At 42.8% G+C, this 22,604-nt stretch overlaps 1 protein-coding gene across 1 annotated transcript in view; it reads right to left on the bottom strand.

Annotated features, from left to right (window-relative positions):
• Nucleotides 1-9,561: 9,561 nt before the first annotated feature.
• RBBP4 (RB binding protein 4, chromatin remodeling factor) overlaps nucleotides 9,562-22,604 on the bottom strand; it is a 677,648-nt gene continuing 664,605 nt past the window's right edge. The window contains 1 exon segment of the mRNA XM_044059943.1: nucleotides 9,562-10,746. Coding sequence (XP_043915878.1) covers nucleotides 10,681-10,746 — 66 coding nt within the window. The 3' untranslated portion in view covers nucleotides 9,562-10,680.

Below are 22,604 nucleotides of genomic sequence, written 5' to 3'. Positions count from 1 at the left end.
ATGCCTTTTCGGAGGCTAACTTAACCCCAGACTCTCTTCCTCCTGCTCCTGTGAAGCCTGATAGATATTACAGGGTTCCTGATTCCCATCAGTTTTTATACAAGAACCCTTCTGCTGACCCTGAAACCATTTATCAGGGTCCTAAGGAAGCTAAGGCCGCTTCTGCCAAAAATCCTACTCCTACTGAAAAGGATTCTCGATCCTTAGAAAGATGGGGCAAAAAGGTGTACACTTCTGCTACTTTGTCCATTAGGGCTTTAAACTGTCAATATGTTTAAATACCAGCAATTTCTATTGTCTGTCTTAAAACAAAAGCTTACTTCCATTTCTGCCTGTGCAGAGGATAAGGAATTACATGACTTATTGCATGCCACTGAACAGGTTGGGAAGCATGGTTTACACTGTGGATTTGATGCCTTGGAGGCTTCTTGTAGGGCTGCGGCCTCTGGCACAGTCATTAGGAGGCATGCATGGCTAAAGGAACAAAATTTACCTGAACAGGTAAATGCAAAATTATTGGATGCTCCTGTTCAGCCTAATGTTTTGTTTGGATCGAAAGCTGAAGAGGTGATTAAAAAGATGGAGGATAAGGCGAAATCAATGCAAACAGTTAAAGATTTCTTACAAGTACAGCCTCCTAGATTTAGCAGGAATTGGCCTTCAAAAAATTGGCCCTTTCCCACTTCAGACAGGCCTCAGAGGGGTAGATATAAACTTTCCAGAGGGAGGCCTCAATCACAAGCTGCTTATAGACCAAGACAGTGGACTGCTTCCACCCCTAGGGGAGGAGAGGACAGGTCACAATCTCAAAGGAAACAATCTCAATGACTCCCTCTGTGGGGCTACAGGAACTTCTTCCCTGGAAGCCCCTCTTGGAGGAAAACTCTCTCTTTTTTATCAAAATTGGACTCAAATAACCCAAGACAAATGGGTTTTGGATGTGGTTTTAAGAAGTTACAAATTCCATTTTCATACCTTGCCAAGGCCAAGCGGATGGCCAGACCTTCCAAAACATCAATGGACGGAGGCCTTAAACTAGGTGGAAGCTCTTTTGGCTATGAATGCCATAGAACTGGTTCCTCTTTCAGAGATGGGAAAAGGGTTTTATTCAAGGCTCTTTCTAGTCCCAAGGAAGCAAAACTCATGGAGACCCATTCTGGATCTGTCGGTCTTGAACACCTTTCTAGAGATTCCAAAATTCAAGATGCTTACTCTACAGCAGCTACTTCCAATGCTGTCCAAAAATGCAAGGATGGTAACTTTGGATTTAAAGGAGGCATATTTACACATTCCCATCAGGCAGGATCGCAGAAAATACCTCAGGTTCAAAGCCAGATCAAGGCACTTTCAATTCTCTGCGCTGCCCTTTGGATTATCTACTGCGTCCAGGGTCTTCACCAAATGCCTGGCTCCAGTAGTAGCTTACTGCAGACTCAAGGGAATTCAAATTTACCCTTATCTGGACGATTGTCTAATTCAGGCAGACAGCAAGGATGTCTTACTTCAGCATCTAGAATTTGTACAGAACCTCCTCAAGTTCCTGGGATTCTCTGTAAACATAAAAAAGTCAAATTTGACACCATCGCAACAGATAACTTTTCTGGGTGCACTTCTAAACACCACAACCCAGATGGCATTTCTGACATCCGAAAAACAGTTACAGCTGGCTTCAACTTTCAGAACTTTGGCAACTTTAACTCATCTATCTGCAAGGAAATTCCTGCAGGCTTTGGGTTACATGGCCTCCTGCATCCTTCTCATACCATATGCAAGACTACACGAGGAAAATACAGTGGTACCTAAAAAGTGTATGGTCTCAGCATTGCCACAGTTTAGACATACTGATCTCCGTTCTTCCTTGCCTTCAAAAGGAATTTCTTTGGTGGTCCAAGGCATGTGCTCTAAACAAAGGGAAGCCCTTCCGTCTGTTTCCTGCCTCTCAGATTCTAACCACGGACGCCTCGGATTATGCTTGGGGAGCCCATTTTCAGGGCAACTGTTTGCAGGGCCTTTGGACAAAGGATCAGAAGCACCTGCATATCAATTTAAAGGAAATGTTAGCCGTTCAGAAAGCTCTACTGGCCTTCAGGAATCTTTTACAACCAGGACAACTGCTAATACGGACAGACAACACTACAGTTATGTAGTACATAAACAAGCAAGGGGGATCTCATTCCTACCCCCTTTGCAGACTAGCCATGGATCTATGGGGGACAGCTCTATCTTGCAATCTGGGTCTTCAGGCTCAGTTTCTACCAGGGAAACAAAACTTTCTGGCAGACCGTCTGAGCAGACATCTTTCGGATCCACATGAGTGGATGCTGGACACCAAAATATTCAAGATGATAACAGCAGTCTGGGGATGTCCTCACATAGACCTCTTTGCATCCCAACTCAATCATCAGCTACAGACTTTTTGCACCAGGATTTTCCACACAGAAGCTTGGAGAGTGGACGCCCTGTCATTCAGTTGGAGGAACCTCTCGGGATATGCCTTTCCGCCTCTCCCTCTTCTTCCACGGGTTTTATTGAAGATAAAACAGGACAAGCCCAAGATGATCATCTTGCTGGCTCCTAATTGGCCTCGGCAGTTTTGGTATCCAACTCTAAAAAAACCTATGCCTGGAGCCCCCTTGGGATTTACCTCAGTCTCCGAACCTTCTGTCTCAACATCAGGGTCAGGTTCTACACTCTCATGTCAGAACTCTCATCCTGGTGGCCTGGTTAATTCAGGGCCTTTGATTTCTTCTTTACTGCCCAAGCAGGTTATGGATGTCATTTTAGAAGCCAGACGTCCTAGCACTAGAAAATCTTACGCAGGAAAATGGAAAAGATTTTGTTCCTGGATGCAGGCTCAGGATTCTGATCCTCTTCTTCCCAACATTACTTTAATTTTACTTTACTTGACAGATCTCTTACATAAGGGTCTCTCTTTCTCTTCCATTAAAATACATGCCTCTGCTATTTCTGCTCATTATAATACAGACCCTCCCATCTTTTCCCACCAGCTCATGCAACAGTTTCTCAGAGGAGCTAAGAACTTAAGACCTCCTAGATCTCCTCCTATTCCTGCTTGGGATCTCAACTATGTTTTGGAAAAACTAACCTTGCCTCCTTTTGAGCCTGCTGCTTCTTCTGACATCAAGTTTTTATCTTGGAAGACAGCCATCCTGTTAGCCCTAACCTCTGCCAGGAGGGTTTCAGAGTTACAAGCTCTAATGGCTGTGGAACCTTACATTATTTTTCATCAAGACAGAGTATCTTTGAGGAATAATCCTACACCTTCATGCCTAAGGTGGTTTCCAAAGTGGCTTTAAATCAAACTATACACTTGCCACCCTTTTTCCCCACTTCTCAAAATAAAGGGGAAAGGACCTTACATTCCTTGGATGTACACAGACAGCTACGTTTTTACCTGAACAGAACTAAGGACATCAGAAAATCAGAACGATTGTTTGTTTCTTATGCTTCCAGTTCCGAAGGTAAAGCCATTTCAAAACAGACCATTTCTAAATGGATTGCTCATGGAATCAGATTTTGTTATTCTCACCATGGAAAGCAAATTCCAGGGAGTATACGGACTCATTCCACCAGAGCTGCTGCCACTTCTGCGGCCTTCCTCAGGGGAGTTCCTACCAAGGATATTTTGGAAGCTGCAACTTGGGAGTTCAGTGCATACATTTTCTAAGCACTACAATCTACCTCTCTACTCTAAGTCTAGGGCAGGCTTTGCCTCTGCAGTCTTGCAGGGCCTTTTAGCCGCCCCTTACTCTTTATGACCACCTCCCTTTCTTTCAGCTTTGGGATTCTACCCTACAGTCATGACTGCAACAGTGAAACACGATGAACATAGTACAGTTGTGTACACCTACCATAAATGTAGATGCTAGAATGTCTTCACTGTTGCAGTCTGGGTTTCCCTCCCTCCTGTCCCCTCTTATTTTTACTTTTGTGTATTTCCTTTTTTCACCATTCTTCTGAGGTGTATTTGCAAAGGTTATGGGACCTTTTTCATTTTGGGACTCCTGACATCTGGGGCAAAAAAAACTGGAGAAGATGGCGTCGGCTGTCAGCTTTGTACTCCTGGCGCTCTGACGTCAGGGAGCATGGTTGAACAGCCATCGCCGGACCCAGACTTTGGGATTCTGGCCGACCTGGAGCTGCCTGCCGGCAGGGGAGAACCCTACAGTCATGACTGCAACAGTGAAGACACTCGAACATCTACATTTATGGTAGGTGTACACAACTGTACTTTGCCTGGAGACTGATTTTGGAAAAAGGGTATTGGATAACCTCTGGATATAATCTTAACACCCAACGATCTTTTGTGATGGCTTCCCAGGCTGTTGGGTGTAAAGACAAATATCCCCCGACTGCCTCCAGAGATCAACAGTTGGGCAATCCTTCAGGATTGCGGATTGTGCCTGTCCGAGAAAGTATCTTAAGACCACCAATTCATTAGACCCCCTCTGCCGTGAGGGAGGCATCTGCCATTATCACCCCCCCCCACCTCCGAGAGGAAGGCCTCCCTGTGAATCTTGAAAAGGATATTGAGATCTTTGGAACGACAATTTTTTACTCCCACACTGGTTCCTGGAAAAGGTCAGTTGTGGGGTAGCAAAGCTAATTCCGATGGTAGACAAGGTCTTTCAGTCTTTTTCACTTTGGGAGTGTGTGTCTGACCACTAGACTGACGAGAGTCAATCTGTGGAAAGGGGCGTTGGTGAAAGACACCTTGTAAGGTTACAAGAAATCACACAGCTGCATCCAGGCGTGACGTCTGGTAGCAATGCCTGATCCGGCTGCCTGTAAGGCACATTCTGTGGCATGAGAAATTAGGCTCATGGACATGTTCGATATAGACTGTAGGGTGGTCATCCTGGAGGACAAGGTCTTCTGTTCCTCAGCAGACATGAACCCTGGAACAGAACAAGAGAGCTCCTTGACTAAGTCCCTCTGTAGACTGGTTGTAATACGCCAAATAATTCAGCTCTCACAATGTGAAGGTCACTGAAGTGTATACCCGCTTACCAAACCTGTCCAAGGCCCTAGACACCCCGTTAGGAGGATGGACAGTGGAGTTTTGCTGAGCCAGCTTTCTGGTGGCTGATGCTACCATCATGGCATCAAAGGGAACACCTTTAGTCCAGTGCGGTCAGTCTGAAGGGGCACTAAGGAACTTGTCAGGTCATTTTCTTATAGGTTCTACTGCATGTCCTCTTCCACACCCTGCATGACAAGACCGATAAAGGGATCCACAGGGGGGACATCCAAGTAGTAGATGGGCCTGACCCAAAAGCTTCCAGAAACACCAATTCCTCTGGGTTAGGTTTTGAGAAAACCAACCACCTTTTTGGCAAAGCATCTCCATGATGTCCTGAAAGAAGACTATTACCTAGGGACCCCTTCATCGAGATGGGGGTCATCAGTGAGGTATTCCAAAGGGGAATCCAAGTGTCTCCTTTTGCGCAAACGTTTCAGAGGGACCTCCTTGGTGATGTGCTCAGGGTAGGTATTGGAAGACTCTGGGTGTTCCACAGGAGAAACAGTCTGGAAGTCTTTCTGGGTTGGCTGTCCCAGAGGTGACGGAACAGATGGCGCACACACAAACAGCAGGAGGTAGACCAGGCTCCGAAGCAGGTAGAGTCAAGGCTCTTCTGGGCACAGAGAAAACCCTCTCCATCACCTTGAATGCAGAGGGAGATCGACACACCAAGGGCAATGCTGGAGCTGAAGCTGCCAATGGGGAAGTTCCACAAATCCCTACTGCTCCTAGATCTGAGTGAGGAGTCGGAGGTGAGATTTCAACCACCGAAGCCCTGATGGGAAGAGACCGCTCCGAAAACTTCGTAGATGACATCAACCCCTCGGATCCAGCGCCAATGCAACTGCTCCGAGAAACACACTGCTCCGAAATGGCCACAGCTGGGTGAGTCAGGTAGACAAGAGTCAAGGTAACCATTCCGGTTGGCGCCGATGTCTTGACTCCAGGTATGTTCAGGCCAGATAACTCCGAAACTGGGGGTCGGACCAGAGAAAGAGATTGAAGCAAACACAGAGATATGGCTCACGGTTCCGAGGAGAGGAGGGGGGGCGATGACAGACAAGATTCCCAGCTGGATTTGTGCCTTTAGGAATTTCAACATCATGCTGTCTACCTTTGGCGAGGCTACGGGAAGACTTAGAGGAAGCAACGGATGGAGGTCTGGAAACCAGTCTTGGGGGTTGCAGAAGAGGAGACTCAGGCCTTGAGGCAACTGGCTCAGGAGGAAAAACTACAAAACCAGCACTGAGGGGACGCCTGAACAACCATAGGAGCCAAGCTAGTCAGATCAAATGGCTTAGAAAACTTAGCAGGAGGTTCCTCAGATTGGCAGGATCTGCTAGGAGACCTCTCTGCATTCTGTGTTTTTCCTAGAGGGGATTTGAACCCCTGAAGTAGAAGGTGAAGCAGAAGCAGCAGCCATGGAAGGAAGGAGGCCTTTGAGAATCAACTTGCCCCTATCAATGTTCTTCAGTTAAAACCAGCACATATGGAGCAGGAATCATCTAAGTGAGCAGCCCCACAAGAAACCCCACACAGCGAGTGGGCATCAGAGAGAGGAATCTTGTGCCCATGACATACATTTTTTAAAAAGAAAGGGGTTTATTTGAATTATATAATAGTGAGACCAAATGTGAGTTTTTTAATTTAACATTGAATGAGAGGAATGCTCTACACAGATTAAAAAACAATGAAACCATTGTTGTAAGGCAAGCTGACAAAGGTGGCACCGTTGTCATTATGGATAGCTCTTACTATTGCAATGAAATGGAGAACATGCTCAATGATGTTGAGACCTATCTACCCTTATCTAATCTTAAACTTAAACTTAATAATTTGATCAAAGATGTTCATGCTAATTTGTATGATTTAATGTTGACAGATACTATTGATAATGATTTATACACATACTTGATGGTAGATAAACCATTGGTGCCCTCTTTCAGAGGTTTACCCAAAATTCATAAGAACATGACAAACCCACCGCTGCGACCTATAGTGTCCAGCCGTGGTTGGTTGACTGAACCATCTTCTATATATCTAGACAAGGTGTTGAAACCAATACTTTTTGAGGTTAAACATGTTTTAAGGGACACTACGGATTTTCTTGAGAAATTAGCCAATCATGGTCAGTCATGTTCTTTTTGTAGGAATGATTTATTGGTTACATTAGACGTAAGGTCTCTCTTTACTTCCATCCCGAATATCACTGGCATGGACCATGCTGGTGCAACACAAATTGTCTGAACGTGTAATTTATAGATATATGTCACTATTGGAGATTATTTTAGAAAATAATGTCCTTTGTTATCGAGACAACTATTTCTTACAAACCAAAGGGGTAGCAATGGGTACCCCTTGTGCCAACGCCTATGTTAATGCACAATGGGAGAACTGTTTTGTTTTGAACCAAGATTCATTTTTTGCTGACCATCTTGTATTTTATAACAGGTTTGTAGACGATGTGTTTTTGTTGTGGAGGGGAACTGTTGACCAGCTCTTGAGTTTTGTAGCATACCTCGATAGTACTACAGATTTCCTCAGTTTTGAATGCACTTATTCTCCTGACACCATTGGTATTAATTATTCTGACATCCAAAAAATCAATCAGGGCTTTGATACTGAACTCTATAGGAAGGAATGTTGGAAAAATAATCTGTTACATCGAGAGAGTATGCACCCCCGACACATATATAACAACATCATTACCAATCAAATGGTTAGGATCTCGAAACTAACATCTCAGACAACAGTCTACGATAAACATAAACAGACACTCACTAAGAATTTTTTATCTAGAGGTTACAATAAGAAACAAGTATCTGAAGCCATTTCTTTGGGTGACTCACATAGATTATCTGATGGAGCACCTTTGATTAGTAGAACACATAATTATTCGCAATCTGCTAAAAGGAGGACCAAGGACAACTATAACAGGATTGTCATTCCCTTTACTAATAGAAATAACAATATTCTGAATGTATTCAGGAAGCATTGGAGCATTTTAATGGCTGATGACACGATTGGCTCTTTAGTTAATACAAGACCCAGAGTGGCATATAGGAATATGCCCTCATTGAATAGGTTATGTTATGATTGTTGTCGTTTCAGTGCCCCACCAAGTCATAAAACAGGTACCTTTCCATGCTACACATGTAATCAATGCAAATATGTATCTACTACTGACATCTTTATTCATCCCATAACTAACAAGAGATATCTATTCAAGCACTATGCTACTTGTAAATCTTTGAATTTAGTATATGTAGCAACATGTAGAGCCTGCATGATGTTTTATGTGGGCATGACCACCAGGTCACTACGAGAGCGTGTTAGAGAGCATATTTATGCCATCAGCAAGTGCAATATTACCAATGCACTTGCGAAACATATAGTAGAGCTAGGCAGCACACATAGTTTTAGCTTTCAAGTTTTAGAATTAGTTAACATAGGGAAGAGGTTGGGCAATTCAAAAAACAGGATTGAGGAAAGGGAGAGCCAGTGGATAATGAAATTACAAGCCCATAGGTTTGGGCTTAATGAGAAGTTATCCATCAAGCCTTTCCTAACTTCCAGGTGTCTTAAGCACTGGTATCATCAACTTTTCATTATGTTTTATTGTCTTAACTATTTGATTGTTTTATTGAATGCTGTGATGTCACTGTATGCATTTTGTATAAAGGGAGGGGGGTTTTATACTGCATTTATATCTGATGAAGCATTGAGGAGCAACGCGAAAGCGCTTATACCACTGCAGTCTTTGTTTTTTGTTTTTTAATAAAGTGTGGACATTCGATTTTACTTGAAGGTTCTTTGATTTTTATTCAGCTTGGCCTCATATGGTGCACTCTTTATTATTATTTTTACTTGATACATTTTTTAAAACCCGCGGGCTTGGGAGTCAGCCATACCACCAGCGACCTGGTACACTAGGGACCAAAGCACCAACTCAAACACACACAACTAGAAGAGAAATTAAAACTGCTACCTACTTTTTTTTTTTTGCAAAGAACAGACCAAAATAGAAAGGGATATTAGCTAGAAAGGGTAGGGAGAAAGGGATACCAAGGAAACCTAACAGCAGACAAACAAAAAGCTACAAAAAAATTATATTACTAAGAATATAAATGTAAATATGAAGAAAAAAGATGTGAAAACGTCTTAACTCACTGAAACCCTGAGGAGCTCAAACAAAGGCGATCCTGATTCTTGACAGAAGCATGGCAAACAATATCTGAGGGATGTGAGGGAGTGGAGCATTATGGGTAGGGAAGGAGCTCAGATTTTGGATCCTAGAGCTTTAGTATGAGGCCAAGTCGGATCAGATTCTCGGATACAAACCCACAGGTTAAAAAAACAAATGAAGGTAACATCATCAGATCTATTAAATGTAACAGAATACAAACGTTTGTGCTTTTATACCAAAGCTAGCTTGGTCCAAACATATGGCAACACCCTACCATTACCCTACACATCTCAGAAAGACAATGCAATGATCAGGCTAGTACTGAATGGGCTGCTGGTTATTTTGGTGCTCACTGACCATTTTATTTTATTTACTAAATGCTACTCTCTTAAAAACAGAACACAACAAATTGGTACAGTATGTAGACATGGCACCTCACCCACAAATAAATATGAGTGGCAGCCAATACGAAATAAGAGAAAGCAATACGCAGCCACTGTACAAGAATACATTTTGCCATGTCCAGCGGCAGCAGCTCTACATCAGTCTCCTCCTAAACAAAGACAGTATCCATCATCCAACTGCTGCTCAGTCTTGATGTACTGTACTGTAACAACTGCTGCTCAGTCTTGATGTACTGTAACAACTGCTGCTCAGTCTTGATGTACTGTACTGTAACAACTGCTGCTCAGTCTTGATGTACTGTAACAACTGCTGCTCAGTCTTGATGTACTGTACTGTAACAACTGCTGCTCAGTCGATGTACTGTACTGTAACAACTGCTGCTCAGTCTTGATGTACTGTACTGTAACAGTTACTGTTCCCCACTGGTAAGCACTATGATCAGCATAGCATGGCAACAGTACACCCGACTGTCCTGAACAACTGGCACTTATAACAGGCTTATGACATGCGAGTGATGCTTCTTTATTACATTTATGCTGTGTAAAGGAGCTAATCCAAATGATGCAGCATGGAAGGACAAGACAGATTTACATACACATTCCTCTCGACTGTGGTAGTCAAATAATCCATCTCAGCATGCTAAGCAACAATGCAGTTTTAAATTTCCGTCCAACATAAAATGCACATGCGATTGGTCCCATCACAATGCTGAGAAATGTGGAATTCTGTACTGATCAAATTTGGCTGCACAAATTTCTTCAAACCAATATAAAAGCTTCTCCACAGGTTATCTTGACTACCTTAACTGAGTGGTTTCTTGGTGACTTGGCTAGTAAATCTTGGTATGGCAAAGTTGCTTCCAGCAAACATTGCTGCCATGGTAATCAGCTCAAAACTAATACAATCCATAAAAATTCATTCAAAAGTTTCACAGGCAACCACTTCAGACGCTCAGCTGATGTAGTCTGAAAACAATTGTAGTCCATAACAAAAGGATGGTAGAGTCCTGATTATGAGGAAATGGGAAGAAAAGGAATTCCAATGTTTAGGATACTTGTCCTTCTGGATCTGTAGCGCCCTCTGGATCTTCATCATTATAAATATTTTCTGCCTGAAAAAGAAAACTGCATTTAAATAGAGGCAGGATACAATATGCTCAACAGAATAATGCAAACCCAAAAGCATTATAAAAAACAGACACCATGTCTTGTCTACAGCACATTTAAAACATATTACAGAACTATTTGTGTACACAGTGCAAACTTTAGACCTGCTCACCTGATGTCATATCAGAGAAACTAATCAGTTATTGTGCACTATCAATATATGCAACCACATACAATAAAAACAGTCAAAGAATGAAGACTTGAAATTCTCCAAGAAAAGGAAAGCTGGACAATACAGCAGAAAATCCTCCAAACTTATAGACAAGAGTACTCCACTAGCTTTACAGTGCTGTCACAGCCTTAGGAGACCAACCGTAAAGTCAAAGAAATGCATACATTTCATAACTGTTCTGTCTGTGAGAACAGAAATGCTTAACATAACTTTAGAACACGTGCACAAGTGTTTTGTTTTCTTGTGAAAGCTTTAGGACTCGAGTATCTAAATAACTAAGATTTCTTCAGGCCATGGTTATGACTGAAGAGATTCTTTAGACCAGCACAGTTACCAGGTCAGTGAATGCAAATGAAAATTGAATATCTAACAACTGAAATTTGGTAAATGGGCAAGTGGTATAGTCAAACTGACCACTTTTAGCCATAACCTGAGCTCAAGAGGAGCAAATAACTTAATACACTAACAAAAAAATTGATAAAAGTGAAACCGTATGATAAAAATGCACATCAGAAGTAAACAAATAGAAAAGGGGCAACAAGAAACAATATTCACAACATTTCAAAGCAATTTGGAAGCATACAATATTTACAGGGTGGAGTTCTCTTAGCACACCGATACCCATATTTAGCATTTATAAATAAGCCAGTTATAGTAAAGTCTGTATCAACTTATCCAGTGTTGCAAAAGCAATTGCAGACAGTTTCTTCCAAAAGACATTCCTTCAGTTTTGCCTCAAAGCCATTAAATGTTTTTTTAGGAAAGTATTCCTTAAAGAAGTTGATTATATGCTGCTGGCCTGAGTTTAATGAAGGCCCATTTCCCCTATGGCAGTGTCAAAATGTGATTGCAAACTAATACTCTTATTCTGACATCTTCTCAAGGAGTATGATGGTTCTCTTATTTTTAAGGTTGATTTTAGTGAAGGGTTTCTGACCCAACATGATTTTTTTGAACAAATGACTGCTGAAAAGCAGCATAGTACCTCAGCTAGCAACTGGTACACAATTAAATCTCTAAGACTTTACAGTGGTGTGTAAGCTTATTTGCACGTAGTACAAAATGACAAGATATTTTCTATTAAGTTTTATGCATTGGTGCTAGTGTAAAGTGTTAATAAAAGGTAGGGAATATTCAGTTTTGGGAATGTGGACAGTTCTACCTATAAATAAGATGGCTTGTCAGGAGCACTACAAGTGTGTATTGAAGAGGGATGTGTGTGTGTAAAAAAAAAAAAAAAAAAAAAAATTTCCGAACAATCTGCGACAACTTCACAATCAGACAGCATACTCACCAGACGGGATATTATCTACTGTAATGGTATGTGTGTGAAAAGGAATCGAAACTGAGTAGGATGACTCACTGAAAACTGCTCCCTTCAAAGTGGTGCAACCTATTTTTTTTTTTTTTTTTAAGCACTTTACCCCTATACCCCTTCATTAAAAATAAAAACTCTAAGACTGCATTACAGTGAATAAATGCTGCAGTTTTGACAAAACTGCTCAATATTAAACAGCCTACTAACTTTCAAAATGATGCAAACCCATGTTTGACCTTCAAACTGTAAAGTTTCACCATCCTAAAGTAAATGTTCGACTATATCTGCCCCTAAAACATAGCAAATCAAGTTTATAACCAAATACCCAGATCTGTTGCCCAAAGCATTGAAACAGAAAATTTCAAATTGCTTCAGAAATATAATCCTGTACTGACAGGCACCAAACATAGGCCAATATGGTCACCAGAATGTGCCAAACTGCCAACTTACATTACACTTGAATTATACTTTTTCCTCTAAGGCTAGGTTATATAAAATTTCCACTGGAATACACTTCATTCCAAATAAACTACCAAAGTAACTAAGCCACTTTTCTTCACAATGGGAAATGCAGCATACCTCAAACATGTTTATTCCAAGTTGTCACTATATTAGGAAAAACAGGTATTGCTCTGGAAAATAACTTAGTCACTGGATACATTTCATTAGAAGTGCAGCTGCGTCATCAACTTACTATAACTGTACATGCTTGAGTGTTGTCAATGCTGCAGTTTTAGCTTCACGGATTCTGTGCCACAGATGGAGTCCTACATTCAAGTCAGAGTTTCTGAGCTCATCCACTTTCCCTACATTGACCTTACATCTCCTGCCCCCTCTTCAGATACCTCCACGCTGCAGTATAAAGGGTACAGTCAACCATCTTCAGTTATTTTTTGTCCCCAACAAAGTTTCACCCAAACTGAGAAAGGCCAAGATGCACACCCGAGTTAAAAAAAAAAAAAGGAAATGCTAGAAGCATAGTATATACTACTGATAAGCCTCTCAACCTTGGCAATCTGTCAGAAGCAGGGGTTCACATAGCTAGCGTGGAAGGAGATGAAAATAAGTAAATGAAAATGGGGGAAGGGGCTAATCTGGCACCTCATCCCAGTCCCATATATCCTGGATGTGTAGAGAGGAAGAAAAGATGGAAACCAGACTGCAACAGTAAGTTGACAAGACAACTGTACTATATTTGTTGATTAAGTCACTGCAGCAGTTGCAACATCATGGATAAAGTACAGTTGTGTACCTACCATAAATGTAGATGTTGAGTGTATTCACTGTTGCAGTCATTACACTTGGGTTAACCTGCTGGCAGGCTACCCGCAGTCGGCCCGAGTTCCAAAGTCTAGGTCTGACGTCGGTTGCTGTCGCCTCTTCCCTGACGTCAGTGCGCCAGGGGTATAAAAGTTGCAACCGACGCCATTTTCATGCCCCAGATGCCAGGTGCCCCCAGATAGGAAGGCTGAAAAAAGTAAAAATTGCCAAAAAGCATGCATGTACTAATATAAACATTTCCTTAATTTACAAGCAAATACACCACATAGGTTGTATAGAGTTGAGAAGTACAGAAAAGTCCCAGCAATGAGAAAGGGGGATGGTGGGTGGGTAACCTGGACTGCAACAGTGAATACACTAACATCTACATTTATGGTAGGTACACAACTGTACTATGTTCATCGTGTTTCACTGTTGCAGTCATTATACTTGGGTTGAATCCCAAAGCTGAGGTTGGGTGGCTGGGCCTAAATAGGATTAGGAGAGGCTACCAGGCCCTGCAAAACCGCAGTGGCAAAGCCTGCTCTGGATTTAGAGTAGAGAGGTAAGTGGTAGTGCTTGGTGAAAGTGTGCACTGAACTCCAGGTTGCAGCTTCTAAAATGCCTTTGATTGGTACTCCTCTGAGAAAGGCTGCTGAAGTGGCTGCTGGCTCTGGTAGAATGTGGCCTAATGCCCTTAGGCACTGGCTTGCTATGTTGTGCATAACAGAAGCGAATGCAGTGTCCTATCCATTTTGAAATTGACTGCTTTGAGATAGGCTTTCCTTGTAATCCTGCAGCATAGGCTACAAACAGTTGCTCAGTTTTTCTGAAAGCTTTTGTTTTGTCCAAGTAGAATTGTAGCTGTCTATGTCCAAAGTGTGCAGAAGTCTCTCCCCTTTATTCTGGGGATATGGATAGAAAGTTGGTAGATGAATGGTTTTGGTTAAGATCCACATTGGAAACCACCTTTAGCATGAATGTTGGGAAACTGAGACCATGTCCTGGTGAAAAATGATGAAAGGTTCCACTGCCATTAATGCCTGTAACTCAGACTCTTCTTGCTGAAGTTATTGCCAGGAGCAGAGCAGTTTTCCATGATAAGAATTTTATATCAGCTGTTCTGGCTGGTTCAAAAGGAGGCAGTGTGAGCTTTTCTAAAACAAAATTGAGATCCCAAGTAAGAATTGGTGCTCTCCTTGGGGGTCTTATGTTTTTTGCCCCTCTGAGGTACTGTCTTAGTAGTGGATGTGAAAAAATAGGAGGTTCCGTATTGTAATGAGCTGAAATGGCAGAGGCATGGATCTTAATGAGGATAGGCCTTTGTCCTGCATCTCAGTTAGGTATTGTAAAATCTGAGGTATATTTGGAACAAGTGGTTCGAGCCCTTGTGCCTGGTTCCAAGCACAGAATCTCTTCCATTTTTCTGCATAAGATTTCCTAGTGCTGGGCCTCCTGGCTTCTAAAATGACACCCATAACAGCTTTAGAGAGTGTTGCGGTCTGAGTGGCTACGTTATCTGCCATGCTGCCAGATTTAAGGTTCTGAGTTGACTGTGCAGAATCTGATTGTTTTGTTGAGTCAGAAGATGAGGAATTTGAGGTAAAGGCCAGGCTGGGCCTTGAGACAAGCTCTTTAGGACTGGGTACCAGTGCTGGCATGGCCAGTCTGGGGCAATCAGGATAATTTTTGGCCTCTCTTGTCTGACTTTTAGGAGCACCTTGGGAAGAAGAGGCAGTGGAGGGAAGGCATAAACTGTCAGGGTTTTCCAGCTGAATGATAGAGCATCCACTTTCCATGCTTGTGAGTGATAAGTTCTTTTGCAGAATTTCTGTAGTTGGCAGTTGTGCAGGGAGGCAAAAAGATCCATGTCTGGGTGTCCCCATTTCTTTATCATGCTGAACACCTGTGGATTTAGTTTCCATTTGCGAGTATCCTTGAGATTTCTGCTTAGTTCGTCTGCCAGTGTATTTTTCGTTCCTGGCAGGAATTGTGCCTGTAGATGTACTTGACAGGCCAGTGCTGTGTTCCACAAAGTCATGGCTTGCCTGCAGAGGGGGTAGGAATGTATGCCCCCTTGCTTATGTACCACATAACTGTGGTATTGTCCATCTTTATTAGTAGCTGTCCTGGATGTAGTAGGTCCTTGAAAGCTGTCAGGGCATTCTGTACGGCTAGCATCTCTTTTTGATCGATGTGAAGATGCATTTGTTCCTTGGGCCACGTGCCCTGAATACATTTTCCTGCCATATGTGCCCCCCAGGCATAATTCGATGCATCCGTTGTTATTGTCTGCCTTGCTGTGGGTAAGGTGAAAGGCTGTCCCTTGTTGTGGTGACAGGCCTGGGATCACCATCGAAACTCTTGTTGTATGCAGGGAATTAAAGTGATTATTTTTTCCAGGCTGTGCCAATGTTGAGTCCAAACACTTTTTAGATACCATTGTAGTTTCCTCATATGCAGTCTTGCATATGGAATTAGTAGAATGCAGGACGCCATGAAGCCTAGGGCCTGCAGAATTTTTCTTGCAGGTAGCTGGGTCGTTGTTGCCATCATTTGAAAGTAATGAGTCAGTTGCCTTTGCTTGTCTGGCGTGAGATAAGCCATCTGGACAGTAGTATTTAAGCTTGCACCCAGGAATATTCTCTCTTGTGAGGGAACTAGTTTTGATTTCTTTTCATTTACTGTGTACCCTAGGCAAATTAGTAGTCTTTTTACAAACGCCAGATACTTTAGAAGAATGTCCTTGCTCTCTGCTTGAATAAGTCCAAAGCAGGGATATATTTGAATTCCTCTTTGTCTGCAAAATGCAATTACTGGTGCCAGGCATTTTGTGAAGACCCTGGGCGCAGTAGATAAGCCAAAGGGCAGTGCAGAGAATTGATAATGCATTGAGCCAGCTATGAATCTGAGGTATCTTCTGCAAGATTGTCTGATTGGGACTTGCAGGTATGCCTCCTTGAAGTCCAAAGTAACTAGCCAAGCCCTCTTGCCCAGCATGGGTAGAAGTTGCTGCAGTGTTAACAACTTGTCTTGAGTAAAATCCTTGCCTTGTTCTTGCTGTGGTACTCTTTGAATAGCTCCCATGTCCATGAGAGCAGCAATTTGTTTTTGTGCCTCTGCCCATTGGTTTTGTGGCAGGTCCGGCATACCTTTTGATTTTCTAAGGGTGTGAAAGTGGAACCTGTAACCCTGAGAAACAATATTCAGTACCCATTTGTCCATAGTGATTATTTGCCAATTTTGTGGGAAAAGTGCTAGCTTTCCCCCTAGGGGTGCTGCCAAAAGGTAAGTGCTCGGCATTTGTAGAGGAAAGTCATTGGGACTGTTTCCTGTAAGGTTGCGACTTTTCTCCTCCTTTGGGGGCTGAAGCACCCCATTGTTTAGGTCTGTAGGAGCCTTGGGGCTGATATCTGCCTCTTGGGTGTCTGTATCTGCCTCTTTGTGGCCTGTCTGACACTGGAAAGGACAAATTTTTTGAGGGCCAGTTTCTGTTAAACCTAGGTGGCTGAACCTGTAAGAAATCCTTTACTGTCTGCATTGATTTTGCTTTATCCTCCATTTTCTTTAACACCTCCTCTGCCTCAACACCAAACAAAGTATCATGCTGTAGTGGAGCATCCAATAATTTTACTTTAACATGTTCAGGTAAACTTTGTTCTTTCAACCAAGCATGCCTTTGAATGACAGAGCCTGTAACTGCGCCTCTACAAGAAGCCTCTAATGAATCAAAACCACATTGCAGAGTATGCTTTCCCACTTGTTCAGCTGCATGCAATAAATCCTGCATTTCCTTACTGTCAGGACTTTGAGTTTGTAAGCATTTTCTGTTTTAACAAAAACAAGAGGTACTGCTGATATTTAAGCATGTGAAACTGGCAAATTTAAAGCCCTTACAGCTCAAGTAGCAGAAGTGTAAACTCCCCCCCCCCCATCTATCCAGAGCTCTGGAATCCCGATCAGAGGGGACAGGGTTTTTAGCAGTGGAAGCCTTAACCCCTTTGGGACCCTGTGAAATTGTTTCTGGGTCCATAGCAGGGTTTTTGTAAAGAAATTTATGCGAGTCAGGGACACGGTAGTACCTGTCTGGCTTGTATGGTGCAGGGGGTAAAGAATCAAGAGACAGACTGGATTCAGAGAAATCATCAACATTATCAAGCACAGGGGGAATAGCCAGGGGCCTGAGCTGAGGCAATAAAAGAAAGTCTCTCGAGTCTTTTCTTGGATTCTGAGTAATCCTGGCTCTCCCAATGGAAATGATCCCTAATGGTGTGCAGGGTTTCCCCAAAAGAATAATCCTCAGGCGAAGAGGCTGAAGGTATAGATTCTTCTGCATCAGAGTCCTCATAGGGAGGGAGAGAATATCCCTGATCGGAAGAGGAATCAGAAGAAATAGAAACATGGTCAGAGGAATCATAGACAGTGTCTTGCCTAGGCCTTTTATCAGGAGGGGGATGGGAACCCCTGATCAAATTAATTAGGTCTTCGGCCATTTTAAGCATCTGTTTCTTTGGCACGGTTGACTGTTCAGGAGAATGTTGTACTTGTTTCCTTGTCTTTAATGGTGTTTTTGACTTTGCCTTGGCTGCTGCAGTGGACTTTATAGTAAGCTGTGAAGGTCTGAAAACATCCTCAGAAGCCGATGCCTGCTCAGCGGCTCCGGACCCATCTGAGGGAATAGTTTCCGCAGGCCCAATACCTCGAGTTTCCACAGGCCTAGGTGTCTCAACGTGGGTGTCGGATACGGCCTGTGGCTCAGGTAGTGGGTGTCAGGGGCTGTGAAAGCACCTCACTGAGAACCGGCGACTGGCCTAGCCTAGAAGAAGCTTCATCATCGGTTTTGGACCACGGATGCCTGTCTTTTTCTTTGTCTCTGCGTTTTTTATGAATTCCGGTCATCGGTTGTTCCGACGGCATTATATAGTTAAACCTTCGGTCAAAGTAATGTAAAGCAAAATCAAACAGACGCTTAATAGTGCATTTGTTGAATCTATCACAAAACCGACAACTAGTAATGTCGTGGTCAGGGCCTAGGCAAGGAATACAGTAAGAGTGAAAGTCCTTATGAGGTATTTGCTTCCCACAAGAAATACAATTATTAACTTTTACTGACATCAGTCTGGAGCAAGAAAAAGTTTCCCCAACGGGGTACTTAGCTCTATTGAAAACTTCAGTTCTGAAACTCGATTTTGAAAATCTCAGGAGTAGGCCAACAGCCACTTGCGAACTGCTTTTGCTTCGGGCACCGCACAGCAAGAAAGACTGAAGAAAATGGCGTTGGTTGTATCTTTTATATCCCTGGCACACTGACATCAGGGAAGAGGCAACAGCAACCAACGCCGGACCTAGACTTTGGAACTCGGGCCGACTGCGGGTAGCCTGCCAGGAGGATAACCCAAGTGTAATGACTGCAACAGTGAAACACGATGAACATCTCCTAGAGCTTTCCCCTACTCTTTGCGTGACAGGTAACACTACAGACAAGGGCAACATGCAGTTAGGACTGCCACTGCAAACCCTGTTGTAGCACTGGGTGTAACATTTAGCTTTGAGAAAGAATAGATGGAAGATGAGGTGTCCTCTTCCAGGATGCCACCAGTCAAAACTCCCTTCAGGAAGGCTACAATGGTAGCCATGCCCCTGATTCAGTGAGACCTTACATTTCTAAATAATTGCCTGCAAAGGAATTTGTGGCAGGAAACAATACAATTGGGCGTCCACTTAAGAGATTTGTTAGACCTCTAAGGATATAATCTGATTTTGTCATAAAGCTCAGGATTAAACCACAAAGTTTACAGCACAAAATTCCTAAGTTCCACTAGGGAGGTAAGGACCTTCAAAAGTTTTTTCCCCAGTTATGTGCAGAAATGCGCCATACTACATCTTTTATGCTTCTCAGCTATTCCACTTACAGCAAAGTAGTAAACTATCTGTTGATCAAAGTTCCCTTGCAAGAAGAATTCCTGGTGGCTGCAGAGGCAGCATATTTTCTCTTTTTAATTTACATTTATACTGCCAAATGAAGAAACTCTTGAAAGCAGAGTTCATTTGATATTGAAGTTAGTACTTGCCGTACCTATGCATCCGTGTTGTCCAATTTCATTCTTCAACTACCTGGTAGCAGATCCAACCTGGACGCATTTACCAGACTCGCTGATCCTGCTATCGAGCTCCTCCCTTTACCTAGAACACCTCAGTTAACCTGCTATACCTCGCACTGAATTTGCTGCTTTATAAGCTATGGGATGCTAACCTTAGGTGAAGACAAAGTTAAATAAAAAAAAAAAAAAATAGTAGCAAAAGTGGGTCTCAAACCTGGAACCTACATTCCACAATAACCATAAGGTCACTCCAGGAGATAGTAGGGAGGGGGATGGAGGGTGGGGAGTTGATATTTGTTGCCCTTTTCATTTGTTCCCCAACTACTGGGACAGACTCCATAGCTGTGTGTACCATGGGTGGCCCTCATGGAAGGATATTCCGGACTACTGCAGAATAAAAGGCAGCCCTGCTCCTGGAAATCGAATCCAATTTGTAATGAGTAATAAGGTACGAGTATTAGACCAGGTAGCTGCTACACAAACATCAACAAAAGTTCTAGGCCAAAAAGTGGAAGTTGTAGCCACGGACATGGTGGACTGTGCTTTAGGAAAGCTGGGTAGGGCAAACCTTGCATATCCTTTGTTTACAGTCAACAATCTGTAAGCTATTTGGCTATGGTAATTGAGCACAATTTGTCTTGTGAAAAGGTAGTTCTGACTTTCTGAAATTTTTTTTTTCTGTGGAGATAACACAGTTGTCTATGTACATCCAAAAGATGTAGCATGTATTCTCCTTTGTTAGCGAAGGTGGGAAAGAAAACAAGCAAATGAATGACATTCATTTTGTTGGATATTTTAAGCAAAAAAGGCGGACTGGTCTGCAAAGTAATCCTGTCTTTCTGAAAAATGAGATGGGGATATTTGCAACAGCCTGGATTCAAAAACATCTCACAGATGTAATGGCAACAAGAAAGACAGTTTTCCAGGATAAAACCTTCAAATCAGACTTAGCTGATGGCTCAAAGGGTTTCTGAATTAACCCTTGCACCACAACTGTTAAATCCTATGGAGAGGTGTGGTCCTTCACTGGGAACCTAAGAAATGCTATGCACAATTTTGAAGGTAATGAGGAAGCATTTTCACCTGAATGAAAATTAGAAATGACTGCCAACCACACTAACAGTAGAGAAAATAGCTCCTTGAAAAACAGATGCCAAGAACTAGAGTACAGTAGAGGTAGGAACAAGTAAAGGGGTTCTCTTTGTAGAGCCCAAAGACAGAATCTTTTCCATTTACTTTTGTAGATGATCTTAGTAGAGGCCTTGAGGGAAGATAGAAGTATCTGTTGGACTGGGGAGGAAAGCCTCGACTGTCCAACTATTAGTGGAATTGGAAAACCATGTGGTCAACTTGAGGCCCATAATGTCCAGATGATCCATCCATGTTGAATGAGAGTGAATGTTTGAACTGGGGTCCAGTATCCATGGTAGACAGCGAAGGTGAGACCAAAAGATGGGGAACCACACTTGATGAGGCCAAAAGGGGGCAATGAGGATAACCATGCTCTTCAACTAAAGTGGCTTCTGTAAGAATTAGAATTAGAGGTATCGGGAGGATAAGCATAAAAACATGGACTACATCACTCGGTGACTCCCCTGTGGAGGGAATTAGGGAAAAAAAACTGCACTTATGGGGAAATGCAAAGAGATTGCAGCAAGATTGACCCCACTGATAGAACATCTTCTCCGCCACAGATTGAGAGGCCACTTGTGAGGGATTAGAATGGAACTGCTGAGTTTGTCCGCTAACATGTTGGATTTCCCGGTATGTATGTTGCCAAAAGAAAGTGGTTGGAGAATATCGCCCACTGCCTTACTTTCACTGCCTCTTGACAAAGGGGATAAGATTGGGTCCCCCCAGTTTGTTGATGTACTAAACTACAGACATCCTGTTTGCTTGCACTTAACTGTCCCACATTTTGGAAGGCCTGTAACGCTTGGAGGAACGCTCTCATCTCTAGGACACTGATGTGTAAATTGATCTCTTCTGAGGACTACGTGCCTTGGACCATCTGTCCCAAGAAATGCCTTCCCACCCAACTGGGTGGCATCCATGGTCACCATGGCTACTGGGGGTGGAAGTACAAGAGGACAGCCTTGGAAAACTTTGCATGACAGAATCCACCAGTGTAGATGGTCTTTGTTGCTTGTCCCTCTCTAATACAGATGACAAACAGGTGGGGTAGTTAGTTTATATGCTTTATTGCACAGAAACACACAAGGCTGGACAGCAGCACTGCAAAATATAAACAAACTGATTAATGGACAGACTACACAGACATACGTGCTTACATCTCAACAGCTTACGACAAAATGGCAGTCAGGCTGCTCGCATGTGCTCAGTATTTATACACTTGTGCAAGCCCATGGAAAACTTCATAAAGGTATACATACATATTTGATCTACATCCTCCCCCTCAAAAAAATTCCCTCAATGAAATGACATTAGAATAAGACATTCAATAATATAGACATTAGAAAAACACAATGTCCATGTCCAAGTTGCCATGCATCTGTAACATGGTCTGGAAATCCGACCTGATCTAGTAACGTAGTAATCAGAAAGTACAGTTCTGTACACTCACCATAAATGTAGATGTTCGAGTGTATTCACTGTTGCAGTCATCACATCAGGGTTATCTGCCTGCAGGTAGCCCTCACTTGGCCCGAATACCAGTGTCTTGGGATTTCTGCGTTGGATGCTGTTGCTTCTTCCTTGACGACAGGTCGTCAGGGGTATAAAACATGCAGCCGACACCGTTGCATCAGTTTTTCTTGCCCTACATGTCAAGAGCCCCCAAAATAGGAAGCAATTACATGGTGTGATCACCTCCAGTAAAAAGTAAATACTATTCCCATAAGATATGGCCAAAAAAGAGGACAGGTAGAAAGTATAGAAATGTCAGGGGGCTGGAGGGAGGGAGGGTAACCAGGACTGCAACAGTGAATACAC

Source organism: Protopterus annectens, chromosome 1.part2 (genome assembly GCF_019279795.1).
Source record: "Protopterus annectens isolate FY-2018-M chromosome 1.part2, PAN1.0, whole genome shotgun sequence".
In the NCBI taxonomy this organism is placed as follows: Eukaryota; Metazoa; Chordata; order Ceratodontiformes; family Protopteridae; genus Protopterus; species Protopterus annectens.
Note: the sequence above shows the minus strand (reverse complement) of the source record. Positions and strands in the feature narration are given on the sequence as shown.